At 42.8% G+C, this 22,269-nt stretch overlaps 1 protein-coding gene across 5 annotated transcripts in view; it reads right to left on the bottom strand.

Moving 5' to 3' along the window:
* Window positions 1–1,727: 1,727 nt before the first annotated feature.
* The window catches only part of LOC119895441 (caskin-2-like), a 96,194-nt gene continuing 75,652 nt past the window's right edge, over window positions 1,728–22,269 (bottom strand). For 2 of the 5 annotated variants that reach the window (XM_038708604.1, XM_038708578.1), the window contains 11 exons: window positions 20,796–20,969; window positions 17,092–17,166; window positions 13,784–13,920; window positions 12,878–12,941; window positions 11,908–12,005; window positions 11,670–11,780; window positions 11,081–11,182; window positions 10,856–10,994; window positions 7,994–9,685; window positions 5,874–6,144; window positions 1,728–5,607 (listed from right to left, as the gene is read on the bottom strand). In XM_038708604.1, the coding sequence (XP_038564532.1) occupies window positions 5,511–5,607; window positions 5,874–6,144; window positions 7,994–9,685; window positions 10,856–10,994; window positions 11,081–11,182; window positions 11,670–11,780; window positions 11,908–12,005; window positions 12,878–12,941; window positions 13,784–13,920; window positions 17,092–17,166; window positions 20,796–20,969 (2,960 nt within the window). In that variant the 3' untranslated portion in view covers window positions 1,728–5,510. The remainder of the gene's footprint in view (window positions 5,608–5,873; window positions 6,145–7,993; window positions 9,686–10,855; window positions 10,995–11,080; window positions 11,183–11,669; window positions 11,781–11,907; window positions 12,006–12,877; window positions 12,942–13,783; window positions 13,921–17,091; window positions 17,167–20,795; window positions 20,970–22,269) is intronic. The other 3 variants (XM_038708596.1, XM_038708587.1, XM_038708610.1) reach the window with 3 other exon arrangements.

Below are 22,269 nucleotides of genomic sequence, written 5' to 3' on the forward strand. Positions count from 1 at the left end.
TTAATGGGATGTTAAAGTATGTTTTACTTCTGCGTTCTGGCTCCCAGTGTTTGGGTTTTTACACACTTAATTCTCCCGTCAATAAAGACGAAAACACACGAGCAGGGTAACATCGTAGATATTTAATGGTTAAACAAACATTACAGCCTGAGAGGGCAGAGAAAAAAAGAGCAGAACAGGAAACATCAAAATAAAAGACACACAAACACTCACACATATATATAATCGCCTCCAATAGGCTGCATATTTACTGTAGAGCTGATCAATACCACCATATTGAAAACTAAACTCTTGGAATGTGGAGGCTGCTCATCATTACAGGTGTGTCAGACTGCAGGTTACCTGAAGCTGCTGCTGCATACGGAAGATTTAAAATGCTTCATTAAGAAAAAAATCAAACAAGGAAATTAAGTAAAACTCACGTTCGGAATTTAAAAACATGAAATGTTGCTGAGAAATCAATTATTTTTTAATAGAGTCACTGATATCAGCTGATTGGCTGCGGGGACTAAAGTGAATCCATGCTAATCTTTTGCGTCATCTTCAACTTCGGTGAACTAGTGCAGCGTTTTCTTCGCTTCATTGCAGCCAGCTGTAATGTGCTCGTTACTGCCCCCCCCCCCCCGAGGCTGAAAACACCCAGTGGTGAGATCTGCAGGTGTAGTTGGTGCTGTGTCAGGTGTGGAGGCAACAGTGGTCCCACTCCACACTTGAGAAGCAAACATCTACAGCAACACAAAGGTTACTTTGGGCTCTGCAGCTTGCAGACTTCAACCAAATCCACAGTGCAATCATGATCACGATCATGCAAAAATTCCTCCAGGTGTTAAAGACAAAAAGCTCAGTCCTTACACCAAATGTTTTTCATTTAAAGGAGACCCATTATTCTGCTTTTCCAGTCCTATATTGTAGTTCTGTGACTCCTGTATGGCAGCTTTGCATGATTCAAGTTCAAAAAAATAATTTTCTGTCTTATACTGATTCCTCATGCAGGCCTTCATTTCAGCCTCTGTCTGAAACAAGCTGTAGATGCTCCTGTCTCTTTAAGGCCCTCCCTCTCAAAGCCCACTGTCTTCTGATTGGCCAAGACCTGAAGCATGTTACCAGGCTGCTGTTGTCGCTGGGCGGAACAGGCAGACTGAGCGTTGCCGTGCCGTTGCTATGGGAGAAAATGACCATATATGGAACAGCGGCTCCGTCTGACTCCGGCGGAGCTATTGGTACAAAAATCAGTTCAAAGCTGAGCGTTCAGAACAGGACGAAATCTGAGATTTTTGCTCACAGGGATTTCTTTAAATACTTTAACCTCATTATCTGAAGCTTTGGCCACGTTTAACATGAACATCCAACATAATTACATTGTAAATAAATCATAAAATATGGAAAAGCATAATAGGTCTCCTTTAATTACAACAAAGTAAATAAAAAAATACAAACAGGTGAATCTCAAAAAAAAAATATATATATATATATATTAGAATTTTTTTTCTAACGTAATTTAATCCAACAAGTGAAACTTCCATATGCTAGAACACACATAAATCGTTTTGATATTGATGATTAAGGCTTACAGCTCATGGAAATCAAAACTCCTGTATCTCAAAACTATTGGAATAAAGAGTTTATAATACAGAGATGTCGACCTTAGCAGAGCTTTAATCAGCTGATTAACTCAAACACTTGTATCAGAACGTGTTGTGTATTTAATTTGTTTGATTTCTTTTGAATTTGGCTTTTTAAATTTTCCGCAGCTGCGAGCAGCAGAACATGGAGGATGAGGAGGGATTTTCCTGAGAGCGTCTCACGCGTTTTTGACCCCCACCAGCTTTGTGTCAAGTCCTGTCGCCTACGCAGTCTCTGATTGGCTAAACCTAAACTTGAAGGGATAATCCCTATTTTTTAAACTCGTACCCTGTTTCACATATTTTGATGTTGAAACAACTAGCAGGTACAAAATGTTTTGTAACCCGTGCAGAAGACACGTCCACAAAAAGTGCTTCTTCACGGCTCAGACTGTTTTTCCCAACCTGTTAGCGTCAAATGTGGACGCTTTGCAGAGACCCTTTAGCGTTGTTTTTGGACGCGGACGGCTCCGCGGTCTAGTTAGCAAGAACGTCCAGTTAGATTTTCAAAATGAAACCAGTGGCTAACGTTGTAAAACGCAACAAAACTACTTGGTTATGTTTAGGAAAACATCTTGGTTCGACTTAAAAAATGTATGTTACTTACATGAAATAAGTTACTTCAGTTAAGTAACTTAAATTAATCCAGCTACAGTACATAAAATCTCTAAAAGGAAAGTCTGGTTTTTGTCCCACCCATCCACCTACTTACTCAGACTTTTGACCAATAACGCTAAAGGCAGCCATGTGCGTTGATACCAGACGCTAAAAGACGTGACAAAGTGTAGCTATTTGACGCTCTGGGAATGAGAACGGCCAATTACACTGTCCAGACACGTCAGAACAAACCACAGTCATTCGATTCGTCCATGGAGGAAGACGCCGGTGGACACGAGGGGGAGGAGTTTGTTGTCTGAGCAGATTCAAACCTGTTCGTACCTACGAGTCATTTCAACACCAACATACGTAGAAACAGAGCCCAGGTTTAAAAATACTGACATTACCCTTTAACCGACGGAGGTAGTAGCCAATCAGAGGCTGAGTTGTTGGAAAGCTGATGGGGTAAAAATAAAATAATGTGCATCTCATTCACACAGAGGTCACATGATCGCAGGACAAACCCCCCTCACACACCAGAGTTAACGGTCTCTTCATGCTAAACACAGACACTTTCTCCACACGCTGCACAGGAAAACAACATTTCATAAACATCTTGTAACACGCAGGAAGAGGACAGATCAGGGTTCTGCACAAAGGAAATGTTTGTGAAAATATCAGAGGAAGAAAATCTGTACAAACACTTTGGTTTAATATCTGCTCCTGTATATACCTCTGGTGTACAATATATATATATTTAGATAAGTCTAATTTAAATACTAATTTGGCTAAATTGAATATCAAAAAATAGTCTGTATATCACCGACATGTCTCCGAATGTACACACTGACTGAGTCCACACGTGAAATGAGCTGAACATGCTTCCCTTTGTAGAAACGACACGACTGAGCACGGGTTTGCTGTAGCTTCATAAACACTTTAAAGAACACAAACACGCCGACACTGAGCCATGTGGCTAACTACACGTGGTTAAAAGTACTTGGTATAAAATAAATGTTTTGCTTTGTTTAAATATTACAAGGGTACATTTTGAAATGGTCAGACAGGATAGAGCCTGAACAGAGAGCCGGTCCAGGTTCTGTTCCACGAGGAAGAAAAGAGCTTTTATAAATCACATTAACGTTCAGAACAACACAAATAACCACTAACAGTGTGTCTTGATATGGATGGCATATCATTTAGAACTATATAATAACACTGTTTAATTATTATTACAGCCCGGCCGATATGGGATTTTTAGGACTGATTTTGATATTTTAGTTTTTTTAAATCCGATATATCGGCCGATGTAGTTTGTTTTTCTTCTTTTCAGAAACACGTAACATAAACAAAGAGTATCCCTAACGTGTGTTGGGTGTAGTTACGAGACCTCGCCAAGATTACATGACATATTGCAGTTTTAAAAATCTGTCCCCTGAACAGGGAAACTGCAGAGCGCCCTCTAGTGGACAAACTATGCAATGACACCACTGATAACATTATTGACGGCTCCGTCTCTCAGTTTTCTTTTTCAATTGTCGTTTAACGGCTGTTATAAACACAGACATGATCTTATTATTATCATTATTATTATTATTATTATTATTATTATTATTATACGTAATTAGTTAATTTTAGATCTCAGTTGTTTTATTGGTTGGCCTCTAATAAATATTTTTGTTTTTAGCAGCCTTTCACTAACTTTAATTCAGGTAGATCAAAAGTAAGAAAAATTAAAAAAGTCATTAAAACTTTAAAATATAGATGTGACTTTATTTATTTCTGTTCTGGAACCTTTTTGATTGTTTTTTGCAGCTGATGGAAATCCAAATAAAGAACAAAGAAAAGTTAGCTGCTAGCTATTAATCTGGAGTTGATGTTAGAAAAATTACTAAATAACGTACTCGGACATCTGTAACGTTGCTGTAAGTGCTCCTGCGCCGGTTGCTGTTTGCTAGCTTTGTTGGCTAGCTCGCCACCCAAGTTTCAAGCAACATTAAGCTGCTGCTGGTGGAGAGCGGCACCCGGTGTCGAGCCAGAGCCGAGGCGAGTGGGCGACAAAAGAGACTAAGCAAGAGGCGGCCGGATGTTGGCAAGAGCTCCGTGAAATAAAACGCGAGCTGGACTTCTTTCTGTTGGACTAGTCAGTAATATTGCTGTGTTGTTGCTCTCGATTGCTCGATGTTTGGCTGTTAGCAAAGTTGACGACTCTAGAAAAATCTGCCAGAGGTTTAGCTGCTAGCTATAAATCTGGAGTTCATGTTAGCAAACTTACTAGATAACACACTCAGACATTGGTAATGTTACTGTTAAGTGCTCTTTCGTCGTATGCTGTTGCTAGTTTTGTTGGCTAGCTCGCCACCCAAGTTTCAAGCAACAGCGTCGAGCCAAAGCCGGGCGAGCGGGAAACATAACTGGGCTCGGCAGCTTCTATGGATGTTACGTTAACTAATGGCAGAAGCAAAGGGACTGAAGAGGACGCTGCCAGAGGAAGCTAGAGGCTGCCGGACGTTGGCGAGGGCTTTGAGAAATAAAAGGCTGCAGGACAGACGGCGAGCTGGCCATCTTTCTGTTGGGCTGGTCAGTAATATTGTTTTCTTGTCTTGCTTGATGTTTGGCTGTTAGCAACGTTGGCAACATCATAAGTAATATAATCATAACAATTGCACGTGTACAGCAGAACTTACTACGGCTGAAATGTTTGGGGCACAACATCACAAAAACACATCTTACATAATGCTGCTTTAAAACACTTTTCAGAAAGACTGACAGATTGCACCGAGTGACCGAAGGTAGTGGAACAGAAGCTGAACAGGAAGTGATGTCAGGACTTCGGCTCTCTATTACTATTACATCAAAAAGATAAAACTTCACTGTATATGACAAGAATCATAATAATCTGTGGAGGAGTTTTCCCTCACAGTGAGCTGATAAAACACCGCTGGTCCAAGTTTTGCCTCCGTGTTCGGTTCGTGTTTGATAAGACACGACGACACGAGCGTTAAAAAGGTTAAAAAAGTGAATCTATCCGTACAGAAACCAGAATCAACTCTCTGTTAAAGTAAAGGACCTTGTTGAGGAAGCACAGTGCAGATTAAGTGCTGGTGTTCAGGCTGAGAAACAACACAGGAGTCTGAGTTTCGCTGCTCTGCCTGTGTCATATGGTTCAGAGTACAACATCAGTGGGGAAATCTCTCGGTTGACCCTCCTTTCCCCCTTTGTTTCTTTCTCTGTTTCACTTCCTGAGTTTGAGGGTGAATATTTTTTTATTTTGGCCAATATGAAAAGTCTTCAGTCCAACATGGCGTCCAGCTGGTCGGCCAGGTCGTCAAACATGTTGCCGATGTCGTCCAGAATGGTCCCTGCCGACTTCACTGTGTTTGATCCACTAGTGAGAAAACATCACAAACAATTAATATTTCGGTCAGGACAACATTCATCAAAGAAACAGATATTTGCGCCGCAGAAAGTTATGTTTGGAGGTATGGCTCTGTTCTGGGTTCTCCCTGCCCTTCCATGTGACTATGTGGAAAGCGCAAGGCAGAGAGCAGCGGTAATGATCATGAAACAAACTGCTAAAGAAAGAACAGGGGTCAAAAACCGACCCCCATCACAGACAGAAATGCTTGTGACAGGATATTTATTCATGCCTACCTGTCTGGGTGGTCCTCCAGGTTCAGTTTTCTCTCCACAGCCATCAGAGCTGCTTCCAAAGACGTGCTGGTCTGATCCAGTCTTTGCTGAACCCCCTCAGTCGCGCAGGTCGATTCAGGGACGAGACCCGGACCCACTACACACACCTGAGGCCTGGCTGCTGTCAGAGAGGGACTCTGAGGGGCCGAAGCTGGGGACCCGTAAGCGGATGGAGAGGTGAAGGCTACACTTTGACCAACAGTGACGGTCACAGATGGAGAGGAGAGTCCAGCTAATGAAGAGACGGCAACAAGTAAAATACCAACAAGTCCCAATTCAAGAGCAACAAGTTCAAAGTCAAGAGCAACACGTTCAAAGTCAAGAGCATGAAGTCCCAATTCGAGAGCGTCAAGTTCAAAGTCAAGAGCATCAAGTCGTAAGTCAAGAGCATCAAGTCCCAATTCGAGAGCGTCAAGTTCAAAGTCAAGAGCATGAAGTCGTAAGTCAAGAGCAACATGTTCAAAGTCAAGAGCATCAAGTCGTAAGTCAAGAGCATCAAGTCGTAAGTCAAGAGCATCAAGTCGTAAGTCAAGAACATCAAGTCCCAATTCGAGAGCGTCAAGTTCAAAGTCAAGAGCATCAAGTTCAAAGTCAAGAGCATCAAGTCGTAAGTCAAGAGCAACACGTTCAAAGTCAAGAGCATCAAGTTCAAAGTCAAGAGCATCAAGTTCAAAGTCAAGAGCATCAAGTTCAAAGTCAAGAGCAACACGTTCAAAGTCAAGAGCAACACGTTCAAAGTCAAGAGCATCAAGTCGTAAGTCAAGAGCAACAAGTTCTAAAGCTGATGATACACAGAGCAACTTTTAGAGCAATTGTGAAGGGCAACGTTGCCATCAATGGTAATGAGTAAAGATTACTACCGTGATCCCTTTTCCCCACCACTCCGTCACCTGCCCCGCACCGCCGCTATACATTCAAAACATAGTCGGACTTGCCACTAGCAAGATTGCCCTGCTCAAAAAGTCGTAAGTCAAGAGCAACATGTTCCAAGTCAAGATCATCAAGTCCAAAGTCAAGAGCATCAAGTAGCAAGTCAAAAGCAACAGGTTCCAAGTCAAGAGCAACAAATTGCAAGTCAAGAACAACAGGTCCAAAGTCAAGAGCATCAAGTAGCAAGTCAAAAGCAACAGGTTCCAAGTCAAGAGCAACAAATCGCAAGTCAAGAGCAACAAGTTCAAAGTCAAGAGCATCAAGTCGCAAATCAAGAACAATTCCAAAGTCAAGAGCATCAACTTGCAAGTCAAGAGCAACAGGTTCCAAGTCAAAAGCAACAAATTGCAAGTCAAGAGCAACAAGTTCAAAGTCAAGAGCATCAAGTCGCAAATCAAGAACAAGTCCAAAGTCAAGAGCATCAAGTTGCAAGTCAAGAGCAACAGGTTCCAACTCAAGAGCAACAAGTTCCAAGTCGCTGGAACTTGCTCCTCTTGACTTGGAACCTGTTGCTCTTGTCTTGGAACCTGGAACTGGTTGCTCTTGACTTGGAACCTGTTGCTCTTGTCTTGGAACCTGGAACTGGTTGCTCTTGACGTGGAACCTGTTGCTCTTGACTTGGAACCTGTTGCTCTTGTCTTGGAACTGGTTGCTCTTGACTTGACTTGGAACCTGTTGCTCTTGACTTGGAACTGGTAGCTCTTCAGGAGCAACAAATTCAAGGTCAAGAGCAACATGTTCCAAGTCAGGAGCAGCAGGTCCTGGGTCATAACCAAAGTTTAAATGGACATTTCTGAAATTTGATCACCTCCAGATATGGGAATAATCAGACCATCGGTTGCATGTTGTTCATTGTAAAACCCATAATAATTTGAAACTGCTCTGGTCAGATTCAAGGTAAATGATTTTTGCAGACTTGAAGTTGGGATACTGTACAGTTTGTTTTGGTTTGAGTGAGATGGAGGTTCAGTCATTACTGGTGAGCCCACCTTTCTCAAGATGAAGAAATGTCTTGCTGCTTCTGAGGATATAATACTTTATTTTTTGTTGTATTCAAGATTTAAATGCAAGACTTGATTCAGGCTAATTTGTATTGTTTCATTCTCGTTTTCTTCAAATACACATCAAAACCACTAACCTAAAAATCTTACCTTGTGCTGCCAGTAGACTGTGGCGCACAGGTTTTGGGGCCACGGCAGGTTTCGGGGAGAGCGGAGGTTTGATGGGAGATCCTGTTGCAGGACTGGCCGGCCTGTGCTGACTGGCCTCACTGATCCTTAGACTGACCTCCTGGGACGGAGGCCTGCTGCCGCCGTACTCTAACCCGGCTTCCCTCGTTCCCTCCCTGCTCGGGGAGCCTCCTTCCTGCTCCTTGTCTTTGGGTTTGTGTCGGCGCTTCACTGTGTCCGACTCCTTCAGATTAAACTCGGGCACCTCCAGGCTCTTGGCTGCTGGTTTCTCTGGAGGCTCCAGCACGGCCTCAGCCCTGGGTGGCCCCGGAGCTTTGGGTCTCTGTTTGATGGTCAAGTTGCCCTCCTCGGCGAAGGGGATGCATTCACTGGAGCTGTTCTGAGGGGACGAGGACCCCTCCAGTCCACGACCTTTTGATTCTTCTTCCTCCGAGTCAGACCTCACCCCTTGATCCGGCTCTGTGCTGTTGCTGGTCTGGGTGGAAATACACTCGCTCTGTACCCTCTTCCTTACCCCGGCAGCCTCTCTGGGCTCCTGCCCTGCAGAGTTGAGGGAGGGCATAGGCGTCGCCTGCTGGACGAGGTCTGGTTTCGGTCCTGGGTGTTTTTTCTCCTCTGACCTGCTTTCCAAAGAGGCCGTGATGCTCCTCACGCTCACTGGACTGTCTGTCATCACCCCGCCAGCAGATGATGTTGTGCTGCTGTCGCTCAGCTCTCCGCTGGTGGTGCTGCTCACTGAGCTCAGTCTCTTCGGAGGAGGAGGGGGCGGACCTTTTTTTCGGGCACGCACTGCAAAGGACTGACTGCGTCCCACGTTGCTGTTCTTTTCTGGACTCGACTTTAACCGAGCCAGCTGGCTGCGACCGGGTTTGCGGGTCAAGGTGGCATAGGATGACAGGTTTCCAGATGGAAATGCCGGGTCTTCGTCGTCCTCATCTGGCTCTCCATCCGACAGAGCGTAGCGGGTTGTGGTCTGGGTGCGCTTCTTGGGCGGTGTCAGGGTCATGGTGTGGTTTTTGGGCCTTGAGGATGAGCTCAGGTCTGTGGAGCCACACTGAGAATGCAAGTAGCTGAAACCCTTTAATGCTGGGGAGCCATGAGGGGAGGAGCCACGAGATCCAGACAGTTTCGGCTTGGCTGGGATTGCCGGGTACTTAAATACGGTTGCTGTGCCCAGAGGCACCTGTTTGGGCAGCGTCTGCTGCTGCAGAGGCCTCTGGTCCCAGCCCTCTGGGAGGTTTCTCTCCTTGGCGGGGCTGCCGTCCAGACTCTCCTGGGACCAGCTGTGGGGAGTAATGGAAGCAGTGGGGGGTTCCTGGGAGCGTCCAGAGCCTCTGGACCGGTTGTCGATGCTCTCCTGACTCTGGTACATTCCCACTGCATGCTTGATGGCCAAGCCTTCCTCGCAGCCTCCGTAGTGGCTGGACATGGCGGTCTGCAGCTCAGCGCTCAACTCGCTGTCCTGGAAGGTCAGCATCTTTGGGGTGTGAGGGGAAGAGCATTCACCTGCCGTGTCAGGCGGCTCAATGGCGACCAGGTGGAGGGCTCCGGGGGCTCTGCGGCGCAGTGTGCCTTGGCCAGATTCAGCCTGAAGGATCGCCCTCTGGATATCACACAGCTTCTTCACCGCCAGCATCAGCTTCTTCTGGTGACCTGGAGGGAAAATTCAGAGTTGAGACAGATACACCAAGTAGCCCCAGTTAAAAGGAGCACCGGTGCTCTATACGTCACCGCTATTAAAATTAGTTTAACTGAAAAAAAACTTGGTGTGCGGATCTATCTGTTTTTGATCCAGCACTAGGGGTGGGAGAAATAATCGATTCTTAAATGCATCGCGATGCAGACGTGGAACATTATGAATCGATTAACAAATGTCTAAAAATCGATTATTTAAATGTTAAATAATAACATAATGTTGACGAAAGCAAAAGGCGGAACTTGCGGAAGTACAGCGCCGGTACCGTCTGCAGAGCGCGCACAACAGAGAGACCAGCAGTGTTTCCCCTGTATTCAGCACAGCACCGCTGCAGGATGAATTACCACCCTACTAAAATGTCACACAATCAATCAATTAATATCAATGCGCAAGTAATAATTTTAACTCGCACACTGTGCGAGTGTGGTAAGAGCGAGAGAGCGAGTGGCAGAACCAAACGTGCAGCGTAGGTCACAGTGTGTCCCGTTAATGAAAGTCTGTAGTTTCCCCAACTGCTGGAACTATGTCACTGTAACTATGTGTAACGCGTCATTGGGTCCTGTGAAAGATGCTAAACATATTTATTTATTTATGTAACGTTAGCTAAATTAGTAACAATTATCAGCTGTACGTCATTACTAACTAACCTACTAATCAGGGGTTGAGAACATTAGTCACAAGCTTAGACTAAACTGGTGTGCAGCTCTGTCCTGTACACAGACTGTAGACTATATCCTGATAATTATTCATCAGTTTCAGAGTCTGACAACTGGTTGTTAAAGAAATGAGGGACCATGGAGCTGAGCTTAATAAAGTAAATTAGGGATGCAAACTAGTCCTTTTAAGCTAATTAGGAGATGTTTCTTTTGGATTTTAATGCACAAATTAATTATCCAGGGATCCTGTAAAATGATGCATCAAGATGCACTGATAAACTTTTATAATCAAATTGCAGCCCTTTGAATCGTAATCGAATCGTGTGGTGCCCAGAGATTCCCACCCCTATCCAGCCCCAATCCTATAGGGATGTGGGGTGTCTTTTTTACCGTTTCGGGGGAAAAATGCAAGTAAAAAACTCAACAGTCCTATCAAGCACATGCCAAAATGTGAATGTGAAGTGTCCTCACCCAGCTTGGTGATGCCGATCTCCTGCAGGTCCTCCCATGTGAGGTCTCTGACAATGCTGATGGAGTCGTAGCCGTTTTCTGAGAGTTTTTTGTGGTACTGTGGGAGGCCGATGGCACTGAGCCACTCGCCCAGATCAGACTGTGAGAAAGAACAGTTCGCTCAGATCAGTTGGTATCACAGTGTTTTAGAGGTCAGTGTATTCAGTAAATGGCTGGGCATCTTACTGGGATGTACTCGGGCAGCCACTCAGGCATGTTCAGGTTGTTGATCTCGATGGAGATTTTCTTGCGGTGGCCTGGTTTGGTCACTCCGATGGCAGTCAGATCCTGCAGACGCAACATGACGAAAGACAGCAGCACATTATCGGCTGTCATGACACCAAATCCACTGTAAAACATTTTTACTAATGGAGGGGCAGAATATTTCAGAGCCTTTAAATGTAACTACGGGTCAGCGCTTTGCTTCCTGCATTTAATTTATTAGGTGACACATAAGTTAATCAGAACTTACCTTTTCAATCAAGAGTGTGAACAAATTTTTAAAATTTCAAAGAACTTTTCCTTTTGAATAGAATATGTCAGCCGTCTGATACATGCTGCACAAACAACCAGGTCCAACCTTATTTTAATACACCTGTGAGTTTGCAGAGTAAATGATCAGTCTTTAATAATAATAACAACAATGCATTTTATTGGGAGGATTGCCTTTGACACGCCTTTAGACTAGGTAAAGGAAATCTAATAAGAGGACTAAACAATTACACAAGTCATGGATAAAAAAAGACTATAGGCTTCACAGAAAAAAATGTGTCACCTCTGGAGTCATCCTGCTGATGGTGGGAACATCATAACCAGCAGTGATGAAGTTCCCAGTATACTGCTCCAACTGGAACTCACTCAGCCACTGATAGATGGCCTCTGCATCCTACATCACAACCAAAGTACAAACACACATTTCTTTCTCAAAATCCCGGTTTTTAACAAAGTAAAAGTATTAATAAAAACAAAAGACAGCATGAAGACAGTTTGGGTCTCTCTGTGCTGATCTTCACCTTCCCCTCCAGGAGCTGCTGAGGTCGAACAAACTGCTGGGAGAAACTCTGCTCTGCAGGTCTCTGCACCGTCACGGTCTGCTTCCGAGGAGTCCCACCTGCAGGGACACCAGACCAGACCTCAGCCGGTGTATTTGATACTAGTAAGATCAGTGACTCAAGTACAGTGACTCAAACCGCCTCCTTCCCCCCAGGACTAAGCTCAGCACCATGGGTGATCGGGCTTTCAGCTGCTCCTCGGATCAGTAATGCCCTCCCTGACCATCTGACTTTTAGCAGAACGTATGAGTTTTAATTAACCCTGCAAGTTGTTGCATTATCTATTTGTATTTTATATTGATGTTCTTACCTTGCTTTTATGATCTTAACTGTAGCACTTTGAGATTTGCTTCAAATGTAAAGTGCATTACAAATAAAATGTATTATTATTATTATCTTAGTAATTCTGTAGAAACTTCCCACTTTCTTTATCTTAAAGTTGCGTATTGCCCTGCCATAACCAATCTAGGTTGAAAAAATGAAATAATACACCCTTTAAACAGCAAGCTGAAGAAATCTTGAAACCATTTAAATAGGACCTAAAAGATAATGTTCAGAATGTTTTCATGCATAAAGAAATGGGTTACGTTTCAATGAAAATGTAATGGTAAAGGTGTGGTTTCGATTTCAATAGTGATTTGATTTAATCTGCATATGTAACAAGAGATCAAACAAAAGCAGATTTTGCTGCTTATATCCTGTGATATGTGACGTGTATGCATAACAGAAAAACTTCCTAATAAAAAAAATCTCTAAGTAAAAAGATATAAACAGTAGCTAGCATATATTGATATCCATAGACTGTAACAGGAAGTCTAACACAAAGACAAGAGTGTCCACAAGTATTTTTGCTTTTCTTAACTTCACATAGTACAGGAGACAATGTGAAAAAACAGTACAAGATGTAAATGACAGTCAAAAAGAAAAGTACCTGCAGGATGATCAGGCGGTTTGCTGAGGTCTAAGTGTGCAGAATCAACAGCAGAGGGCGCCGGCTGCACACAAAAATACAAAATACCAAACTGAATCAGTCTGACACAACAAGAAATTAGCCCTATACCATGTTTAAATACTAAATTCAACATCTTTAATGGAACCTTTGTTTTTATACCAAGAAATCAGGATTCATGAGCAGACAAACAATATTTTTATGTTATTAATCCAGGAAAATGAAAATTTTTATAGTCTGAATTGTTGCTCACATTTTATTTTGTGATTTAAATAATTAATATAGTTTGTACTTAGCCGGATTATCAGGCTCTGATTTTAAATATATATATTAATAGTCACATCAGGGCTGGAGGACCGAGTCTGGACCAGATCCAACTGTAAATCTTGTGCGGTGAGTTGTTGAAGGAAGACGTCTGTGGAAACGTGAGTCAGAGTGTGAGAGAGGAGTTTGGTGTGTTGGACTAACGTTAGGAAATAAAGTCATGCTAGCAGCTCCTCTACGCACACAACAAACTCCTCTCCCTCGTTTCCACCGACGGCGTCTTCCTTCAACAACTCGCCTCTCACGAGATTCCAGAGCGAGACTTCCGTTTCATGTTAACAACAAAGAGGGTCACCCGGAGTCCCTCATACAGATCCTTTCCATGATGTTGTCAGACACCTGACAACAAGAAGCACTTTCTGTGGACGCCATTTGGACAGGAAGGAATACCTCGCAGCCGGTTCAGCTGCCGGTTCAGAAGCATCTACTGCACTGATTCAACACTTTCTGTACCTACGAGTCATTTCAACACCAACAATATGTGAAAGTAGGGTCCAGGTTTAAAAATGCTGAAATGATCCTTTAACCAGATGGACCAGCAGGTGCATCAGTCTGGCTGTGTACCTTGTTGGCGTTATCATGGTGACCTGTGTTGTGTTGGAGTCCGTTGGATGCGTTGTTGCTCTCGGTGCTCTGTCCGCTCCCGGCACTGCGGGTGCTGCCGACGCTGCCGGTGCTCCCGACACTGTTCCTGTCTCCAGCTGCAAACGGAAAACAAAAACAAAAGTGAACTCATGACGTCCAGGAGGGAAAGGGGCAGACTGTCGAACGCAGGAGTTCACATCAGCAGAGGGGGTCGGCGTCAGGCTGTAAGAAGCAGCAGATGCTCTTGGTTGAGTCACAGCAGGCTGAGAGAACAGGGTCAACAAGTCTGCAGGGGCAAAGGGTTGAGGGGACGATGGGGGGTGCTGGGCAGGATGCAGGTTTCTGGTATAAAAGCTGTGCTGTGGCCGAGCAGGGGAGCACAGCTGCAGGCACAAATCCGTTAATGACAGTCATGTAACATCAGGCCTTCAGGACAGTTTATGACTAAATACAAGGGGTGAGCGAGCACACCACTATCTGTATCTGTTCAACTAATTAAATTATCTCTATCCGTACTCGGAATGGGCGTACTCAACCTGGATGTTGGGGATAGTTAGTTATTTAAGGCTGAAATTGGTATGGGTTAATTACAAGTTGCTTTATTTATTAGAAAACTATTTACAGAACAGCCTCAGAATTGAGCATCAGAGCAATGTTTTTGATTACAAAAGCAAGAGAACCTTTTTTAAAGGTTCCTTTATTTATAGTTTATTAGGAAACAGATACATTATCTTTCCCAGATACTTGTTTCGACAGAGTACTCGCTCAACCCTACTAAATACACTGATGCACTGTCACAGTCTGATATGATCCGATTAAAGGTTAAGAAAAAAATTTTGGAATAAACAGCAAAAGCTTTTAAGTTGAGCATCTGGAATGTCACTTTTCTCTCCAATTTTAGACGTAGGACATGACATCCTGAATTAAATAATTATATGAAGGGTAGGAGTTATAACAAGTTTAAAATCCCACAAACTTCCAGTTCAAAACATTATAACTAAGCATAATTATTTAGCTGAAGCTGAAGCTCAAGCGTAGTGTATTTATGAAAAACCTAATGATGAAACCAAATGATGTAAGAAGGAGGGATTTAGTTCTGGCTTTGAGAATTGCGAAATGACAACTACATGCAAACAGCTTCATAAAATCTTCATGGAGTCAAAGAATCTGTGACAGATTCTACTGAGAGCTTTTCTCTTGCTACATCAGAGGATCCTCAGTTAGTTCAGTAAAACTCACTGAGCCCACTAAGCTTCTGGCTCCCAACATTTTGATGAGTGACAGTTTAAATAAGGAGAGATAAAACAGGGATGGGCTGGTGTCAAACTCCTGTGGCAGCAGGGAGGATAACAACAGGGATTAATCAGCCAAATGCTCTGACCGCAAGTTCAGCCTGAAGCAGACGATACAGCGCATCATAATCATACAGAGTGTTTGGACCCGACACACCAAGATGTCCGTCTGCCAACCTCACCTGTAGTTTTTGTTGTGTGACTGACTGGCTCCGATCAGAAGCCTTTGGGCTGATTTACCCTTTAGCTTTCTCTACTGGAGTAATATGTGTGTTTTATTCATTTACACCTGTCTGACATCCTCTCACTAAGAAGGGAGTGTTTACGACATTGAGAAATAAGGCAACGTCACAAGAGATGATGCAAGGCAACATGAAGCAGTGTGAGGCAGGCCGTTGCATCACACTACTCAAGTTATGTGAGATGATCTGAAAAGCGATTGAAGTGACAGAAGATGAGGTGAAATGATGTGAGACAACATTAGGTGACAGGAGGTGACGCGAGGCCATGTGAAGTGGCATGTGGCAGTATACTGTGAGGTGATTTGAGGCAACGTGAGATCATGTAAAGCAAAATGAGGTGGCATTAGACAACACGAGGTCACACGAGGCGGCATTACATCATTTGAAGTGACATGATGCAAAATGCGGTAATGTGAAGCAATGGATAACGACATGAGGTGAAGCGAGGCAACATGAGATAATGTGAAGCAACGTGAGATAATGTGAAGCGACGTGAGATAATGTGAAGCGACGCAAAGTGACATGAGTAGTGTGAAGAGACATAGAGTGAAGCGACATGAGGTAATGTGAATGAACCGACATGAGATAATGTGAAGCGACATGAGATAATGTGAATGAACCGACATGAGATAATGTGAAGCGACATGAGATAATGTGAAGCGACGCAAAGTGACATGAGTAGTGTGAAGAGACATAATGTGAAGCGACATGAGATAATGTGAATGAACCGACATGAGATAATGTGAAGCGACGGAAAGTGACATGAGTAGTGTGAAGAGACATAATGTGAAGCGACATGAGGTAATGTGGAGCGACATGAGATAATGTGAATGAACCGATATGAGATAATCTGAAGGGACGTGAGATAATGTGAAGGGACGTGAGATAATGTGAAGCGACATGAGGCAAAGCGAGGCTGCATGAGATAATGTGAAGCAACATGAGATAATGTGAAGTGACGCAAGGTGACATGATAAGTGTGAAGAGATATAATGTGAAGCGACATGAGATAATGTGAAGTGACGCAAAGTGACATGATAAGTGTGAAGAGATATAATGTGAAGCGACATGAGATAATGTGAAGTGACGTGAGATAATGTGAAGCGACGTGAGATAATGTGAAGGGACGTGAGATAATGTGAAGTGACGTGAGATAATGTGAAGGGACGTGAGATAATGTGAAGGGACGTGAGATAATGTGAAGCGACATGAGATAATGTGAAGCGACATGAGATAATGTGAAGCGACGTGAGATAATGTGAAGCGACATGAGATAATGTGAAGCGACATGAGATAATGTGAAGGGACGCAAGGTGACATGATAAGTGTGAAGAGATATAATGTGAAGCGACATGAGATAATGTGAAGCGACATGAGATAATGTGAAGCGACGTGAGATAATGTGAAGCGACATGAGATAATGTGAAGGGACGTGAGATAATGTGAAGCGACATGAGATAATGTGAAGCAACATGAGATAATGTGAAGTGACGTGAGATAACGTGAAGCGACGTGAGATAACGTGAGATAACGTGAGCAACGTGAGATAACGTGAAGCAACGTGAGATAATGTGTAGCGACGTGAGATAACATGAAGCGACATGATGTTACACACATAGCCAACACATTTTGTCGACAGTAGTTCTGTTCAGCTGTCTTGGTGTGCCGGGTCCTGATGCAGAGCTTTGAGCGGGGCAGCGAGGTAGCTTCAGAACAGACGGGGAGGAGAAGCTGTCGTTCGTGGGGCTCTTACCATGACCCGAGTCCCTGAGAACCCAGATATCCTCGAAGGGAAACTCTGACCGAGACAGGCGGCTCGGAGACAAACCTACCAAACACAAACACCCTGATGGACTGAGTTCTGCCAGAGAGGGCTGACTGAGAGGGGTTAGGTGTGTTGGAGGACAAAGATTAGATAGAAAAGGCTTTAACCGGGTCACTGTTTGAGGGGGACACTGTTGGAGCTGATCTGTGATTTAGGAACTCCATGCAGATTAATGATACTTCCTGTTGAAATCAGGGTTAGAAACAGGCCACTTTAACACTTAGCTAAGGTTTGAGAAAGATCAATCCTCATTTCTGACTGTTGCATCATAGAAAACCAACAAGTTAGTCTTCATCCTTGAAGTCTTTTCTCCTGTAAAACTGAAAAATTGAAAACACATCTGATAAAGCATTAATCAAGTACCAGTGGGTAATTTCATCCCCCTGCTTGGTCCACCAGAATGAGGAGAAGATGCAGCACTTGAAAACTTAACGTTTTCTATAAGCTTTCAAGTGCTGCTTCTAAGACCCTCCCATTCCTCTTCCGCCCCATGGGACTGATGTTTTGATCCTTTTTAATTGTGTCCTTTAATTAAACACGTTTGTCAGTTTAAAAGATAATTTAAGTCAAGAAAGAACTACATCTCTTGTCTCACATAATATACGTCACCAATATGTTAGCACTGTAACGCTAAGCTAACATTTATTGCTTGCTTGCTAATGGCTAGGTAACTTAGCTTTGTTCCACGTACACGTGTCTCATCTGATGTGTTTAATCCAACGACTCCTGGTCCTTTAATCACATGGTAGCTCTGTGACGTTACCTTCAATAATGTTAGCTTTAGTAACGTTAGCATTAGGAACATTAGCTTCAGCAACATTAGACTCTGTATCATTAGCTTCAGTATCGTTGGCTCCAGTAACATTAGCTTTAGTAACATTAGCTTCAGTATCATTAGCTCCAGTAACATTAGCTTCAGTAACGTTAGCTTCAGTGAAGAAAGCTACAGTAACGTTAGATTTAGTAACATTAGCTTCAGTATCATTAGCTTAAGTGAGGTTAGTTTCAGTAACATTAACTTTAGTATTGTAAGCTTCAGTGACAAATGCTATAGTAACGTTAGCTTCAGAAACATTAGTTTCAGTATCGTTAGCTGCAGTAACATTAGCGTCAGTGAATAAAGCTTCAGTGACGTAAGCTCCGGTAACGTTAGCTTCAGTAACATTAGTTTGAGTATCGTTAGCTTAAATAAAATTAGCTTCAGTGTCATTAGCTTAGTGTCATTAGCTCCAGTAACATTAGCTTCAATAACGTTAGCTTCAGTGAAGTAAGCTACAGTGACGTTAGCTTCAGTAACATTAGTTTCAGTATCGTTAGCTACAGTGACGTTAGCTTCAGTAACATTAGTTTCAGTATCGTTAGCTTAAATGATGTTAGCTTCAGTATCATTAGTTTCAGTAGCTTAAGCGACGTTAGCTTCAGTAACATTAGTTTCAGTAGCTTAAGCGACGTTAGCTTCAGTAACATTAGCGTCAGTATCTTTAGCTTAAGTAACATTAGCTTCAGTATCATTAGCTTCAGTATCATTAGCTCCAGTAACATTAGCTTCAATAACATTAGCTTCAGTGAAGAAAGCTACAGCAACGTTAGCTTCAGTGACATTAGCTTCAGTAACATTAATTTCAGTATCGTTAGCTTAAATGATGTTAGCTTCAGTATCATTAGTTTCAGTAGCTTAAGCGACGTTAGCTTCAGTAACATTAGTTTCAGTATCTTTGGCTTAAATGATGTTAGCTTCAGTAACATTAGTTTCAGTAGCTTAAGTGACGTTAGCTTCAGTAACATTAGTTTCAGTAGCTTAAGCGACGTTAGCTTCAGTAACATTAGTTTCAGTAGCTTAAGCGATGTTAGCTTAAGTAACATTAGCTTCAGTAGCTTAAGTGACGTTAGCTTCAGTGACATTAGCTTCAGTAACATTAATTTCAGTATCGTTAGCTTAAATAATCATTTAAGCTAACGATACTCAATACTTCAGTAACATTAATTTCAGTATCGTTAGCTTAAATGATGTTAGCTTCAGTATCATTAGTTTCAGTAGCTTAAGCGACGTTAGCTTCAGTAACATTAGTTTCAGTATCTTTAGCTTAAATGATGTTAGCTTCAGTAACATTAGTTTCAGTAGCTTAAGTGACGTTAGCTTCAGTAACATTAGTTTCAGTAGCTTAAGCGACGTTCGCTTCAGTAACATTAGTTTCAGTATTGTTAGCTTAAGTGACGTTAGCTTCAGTAACATTAGTTTCAGTAGCTTAAGTGACGTTAGCTTCAGTAACATTAGTTTCAGTAGCTTAAGCGACGTTCGCTTCAGTAACATTAGTTTCAGTATTGTTAGCTTAAGTGACGTTAGCTTCAGTAACATTAGTTTCAGTAGCTTAAGTGACGTTAGCTTCAGTAACATTAGTTTCAGTAGCTTAAGCGACGTTCGCTTCAGTAACATTAGTTTCAGTATTGTTAGCTTAAGTGACGTTAGCTTCAGTAACATTAGTTTCAGTAGCTTAAGTGACGTTAGCTTCAGTAACATTAGTTTCAGTATTGTTAGCTTAAGTGACGTTAGCTTCAGTAACATTAGCCTCACTAGCGTTGGCTTCAGTAACATTAGTTTCAGTATTGTTAGCTTAAGTGACGTTAGCTTCAGAAACATTAGCCTCACTAGCGTTGGCTTCAGTCTTTGAGAAAAAAGGTTATGATGTCAAATACTCAACTTTTGGGTTTGTGGTCTTTGTAATTACCTATTTACGTGCTCTCACAGTCTGTCAGAGACAGACTCTGGTAAGATGAGAGGTTTTATTTCGATGATGCTTGTTGCTCAAACACAGAAACCATGTCATCATCTGTTTGTTGCTGTTTACATTCTTCCAGATGCAAATTCAAAACATGCACTGCAGAATATTCAGGGTGTATAAGTGCATGTACAGTATGTAGCCTATTGTTCTATTTTATTTCATTTATTTTAATGTTACCATATTTTAACACACATTTAATTATCTGTTAAGGTCTGTGTGTGTAGCATGAAGGAACTACAAACGTTTGTTTCTTTATAAAACCTTGTGTTGTGTAATGACCAATAGACAATCCTGTAACCATGTTGTAACCCTACACTTCGACAGTTTTACGACAGACTGCGACTTTCTTCACTTGCAAACTTGTATTTCAAACTGACAAACATCATGTGTATAATTCAGGGCACAATTCAAACAAGATCAAATAATTTGTTGTCCGTCTAGCGTAGATATTTTCTCTGCAATCGGGTCCCATGGTGGTCCACCAGAAGAGGAGGGACCCTAAACCCTTCTCTATTTGAACAAATGACACAAAAGGTGAGATTTATGATTTACCAGTGAGTATTTTTTGGTTTAAAGAGATTAGGGTTAAGGTTTAGAGTTACTGAAGAGGGTGAAAAGCTAAAGTTTTCTAACCTGCAGTTGGCAAGCTCGCTGGCTTGGTTGCTAGCTGGACAACTTTGTATGTTAAAGCTCATTTAAAGTGTATCACTGGTTCTGGAGCAGCAAATACACTTTATAACCCGGACCATAACTCAGATTCCAGCGTGCTTGTAGGTAAGATGATCACCACAAACGTAGGTGCTCACTGCTGTACCTGTAGCTTGTATATCTGTGTGTCCTGAGAGTGTGTACCTGTGTTGGTAGTGATGCCGTTGGCTAGCGGCAGCACCACGTGGGTGGGGGGTGCGTACAGAGTGTAGGAGTCGTCGGTCTGAGGGGCGGAGCTGAGGCTGGAGGAGAGGGGGGCTCTGGAGAGCAGCTGCTGGCGCTGGGTGGGCAGAGAGGTGTGCCGGGACAGGGTGCCCCCTACAGGGCGAGACGGGGAGGAGGAGGAGGAGGAGGAGGAGGAGGGGGGAGGTTATCAAGCTGATGGTGAGAGGTGGAGGTCAGTCATTATGTGGTATGGATGGAGAGATGGATGCAGGAGGCAGGAGAGAGGAAGTGGAAGCATGGGATGGTCTGAAAGCAGGCGGATTAGTTTTTAACATCCTGTGTGATGAGATGAAGGTGGAAGTGAAACAAACCACTGACCATCGAATGGGTGAAGATGTGGCGATGGCGCCCACTACGTAAAATTAAAAGTCTGGAGCTATTCTATATTTTTCTTGTATCTGTGTCTCCTCTTCATTAAACCCATCAGTGAGCCTCACACACTGTAGTTTATTCCCACTCAGTCCCACATCCACCGACCTGCTGCCCCAAATACCCACTAGAGCGCCACATTCATCCGCCGCCAGTGTTCGGCAAGTTACTCAGAAATTGTAATATATTACTAGTTACTTCTTACACCTTAAAAAAAGTAATACTATTGCTTTGCTTATTACTGGGTGATGAAAGTAACTAGTTACGTTACTTGTTATGTTACGATAAATTTTCCACTGTTTCCCACATACTGACACAAACCCGTCCTACGTTTGAACGTTGGACGGGTTTGTGCAGCGGTGTTAACGAGAGAGAGAGAAAGAGGGAGCGACTTTTTAACTAACATCATATCCATAACAGCAGCAAGGAGTGTGGTTTTTTTTGGAGTATGCCACCGGCTGAAATAAAAAATTAAAGCAAGTAAATCCCGACGTTTAAACAGCGGTTTTACTGCACATGTAGCCTGTTTATGAGAGCAGTCTTCAGCAGTTACAAAACGTCACGTTAACGCCACTCTCTCCCGACGAGTCCAAGCATCAGTAACAGCAGCTGCTGGACTTTCTTTCTGCGAGTTTCACGTCGCTGTGCTGCTTCAGCAGACGCTTCAATAAATCAGATGTAGAAATGTTCGCGGTTGAAAGCTTTTTGCTGGTCGCACAGAGTTTACAACAGACAACAATGTTCTTTGCATCTTCGACTGTGAAACAATAACGTCAGCTGCTATTTACAGCTGTGGAAAGAACGCCTCTCTCTCTCGTTCTGCTTTCTTCCTTTCGTTCAGTAACAGTAACGCAGCGTTACTTGCCTTAGTAACTAGTAATAATATTACTGTTTTAGAAAAGTAATTAATTAAACTACTAGTTACTGGGAAAAGTAATATTATTAGAGTAACTGTCCAACACTGTCCGCCCAACAAATGCACTACTTCACCTCCTGCTTGTTTGATAGAAACTAGGGATGAAAC

This window comes from Micropterus salmoides, unplaced genomic scaffold (genome assembly GCF_014851395.1).
Source record: "Micropterus salmoides isolate LMB-PRFRI ecotype aquatic unplaced genomic scaffold, ASM1485139v1 Ms_hic_scaffold_10, whole genome shotgun sequence".
Taxonomy (NCBI): Eukaryota; Metazoa; Chordata; class Actinopteri; order Centrarchiformes; family Centrarchidae; genus Micropterus; species Micropterus salmoides.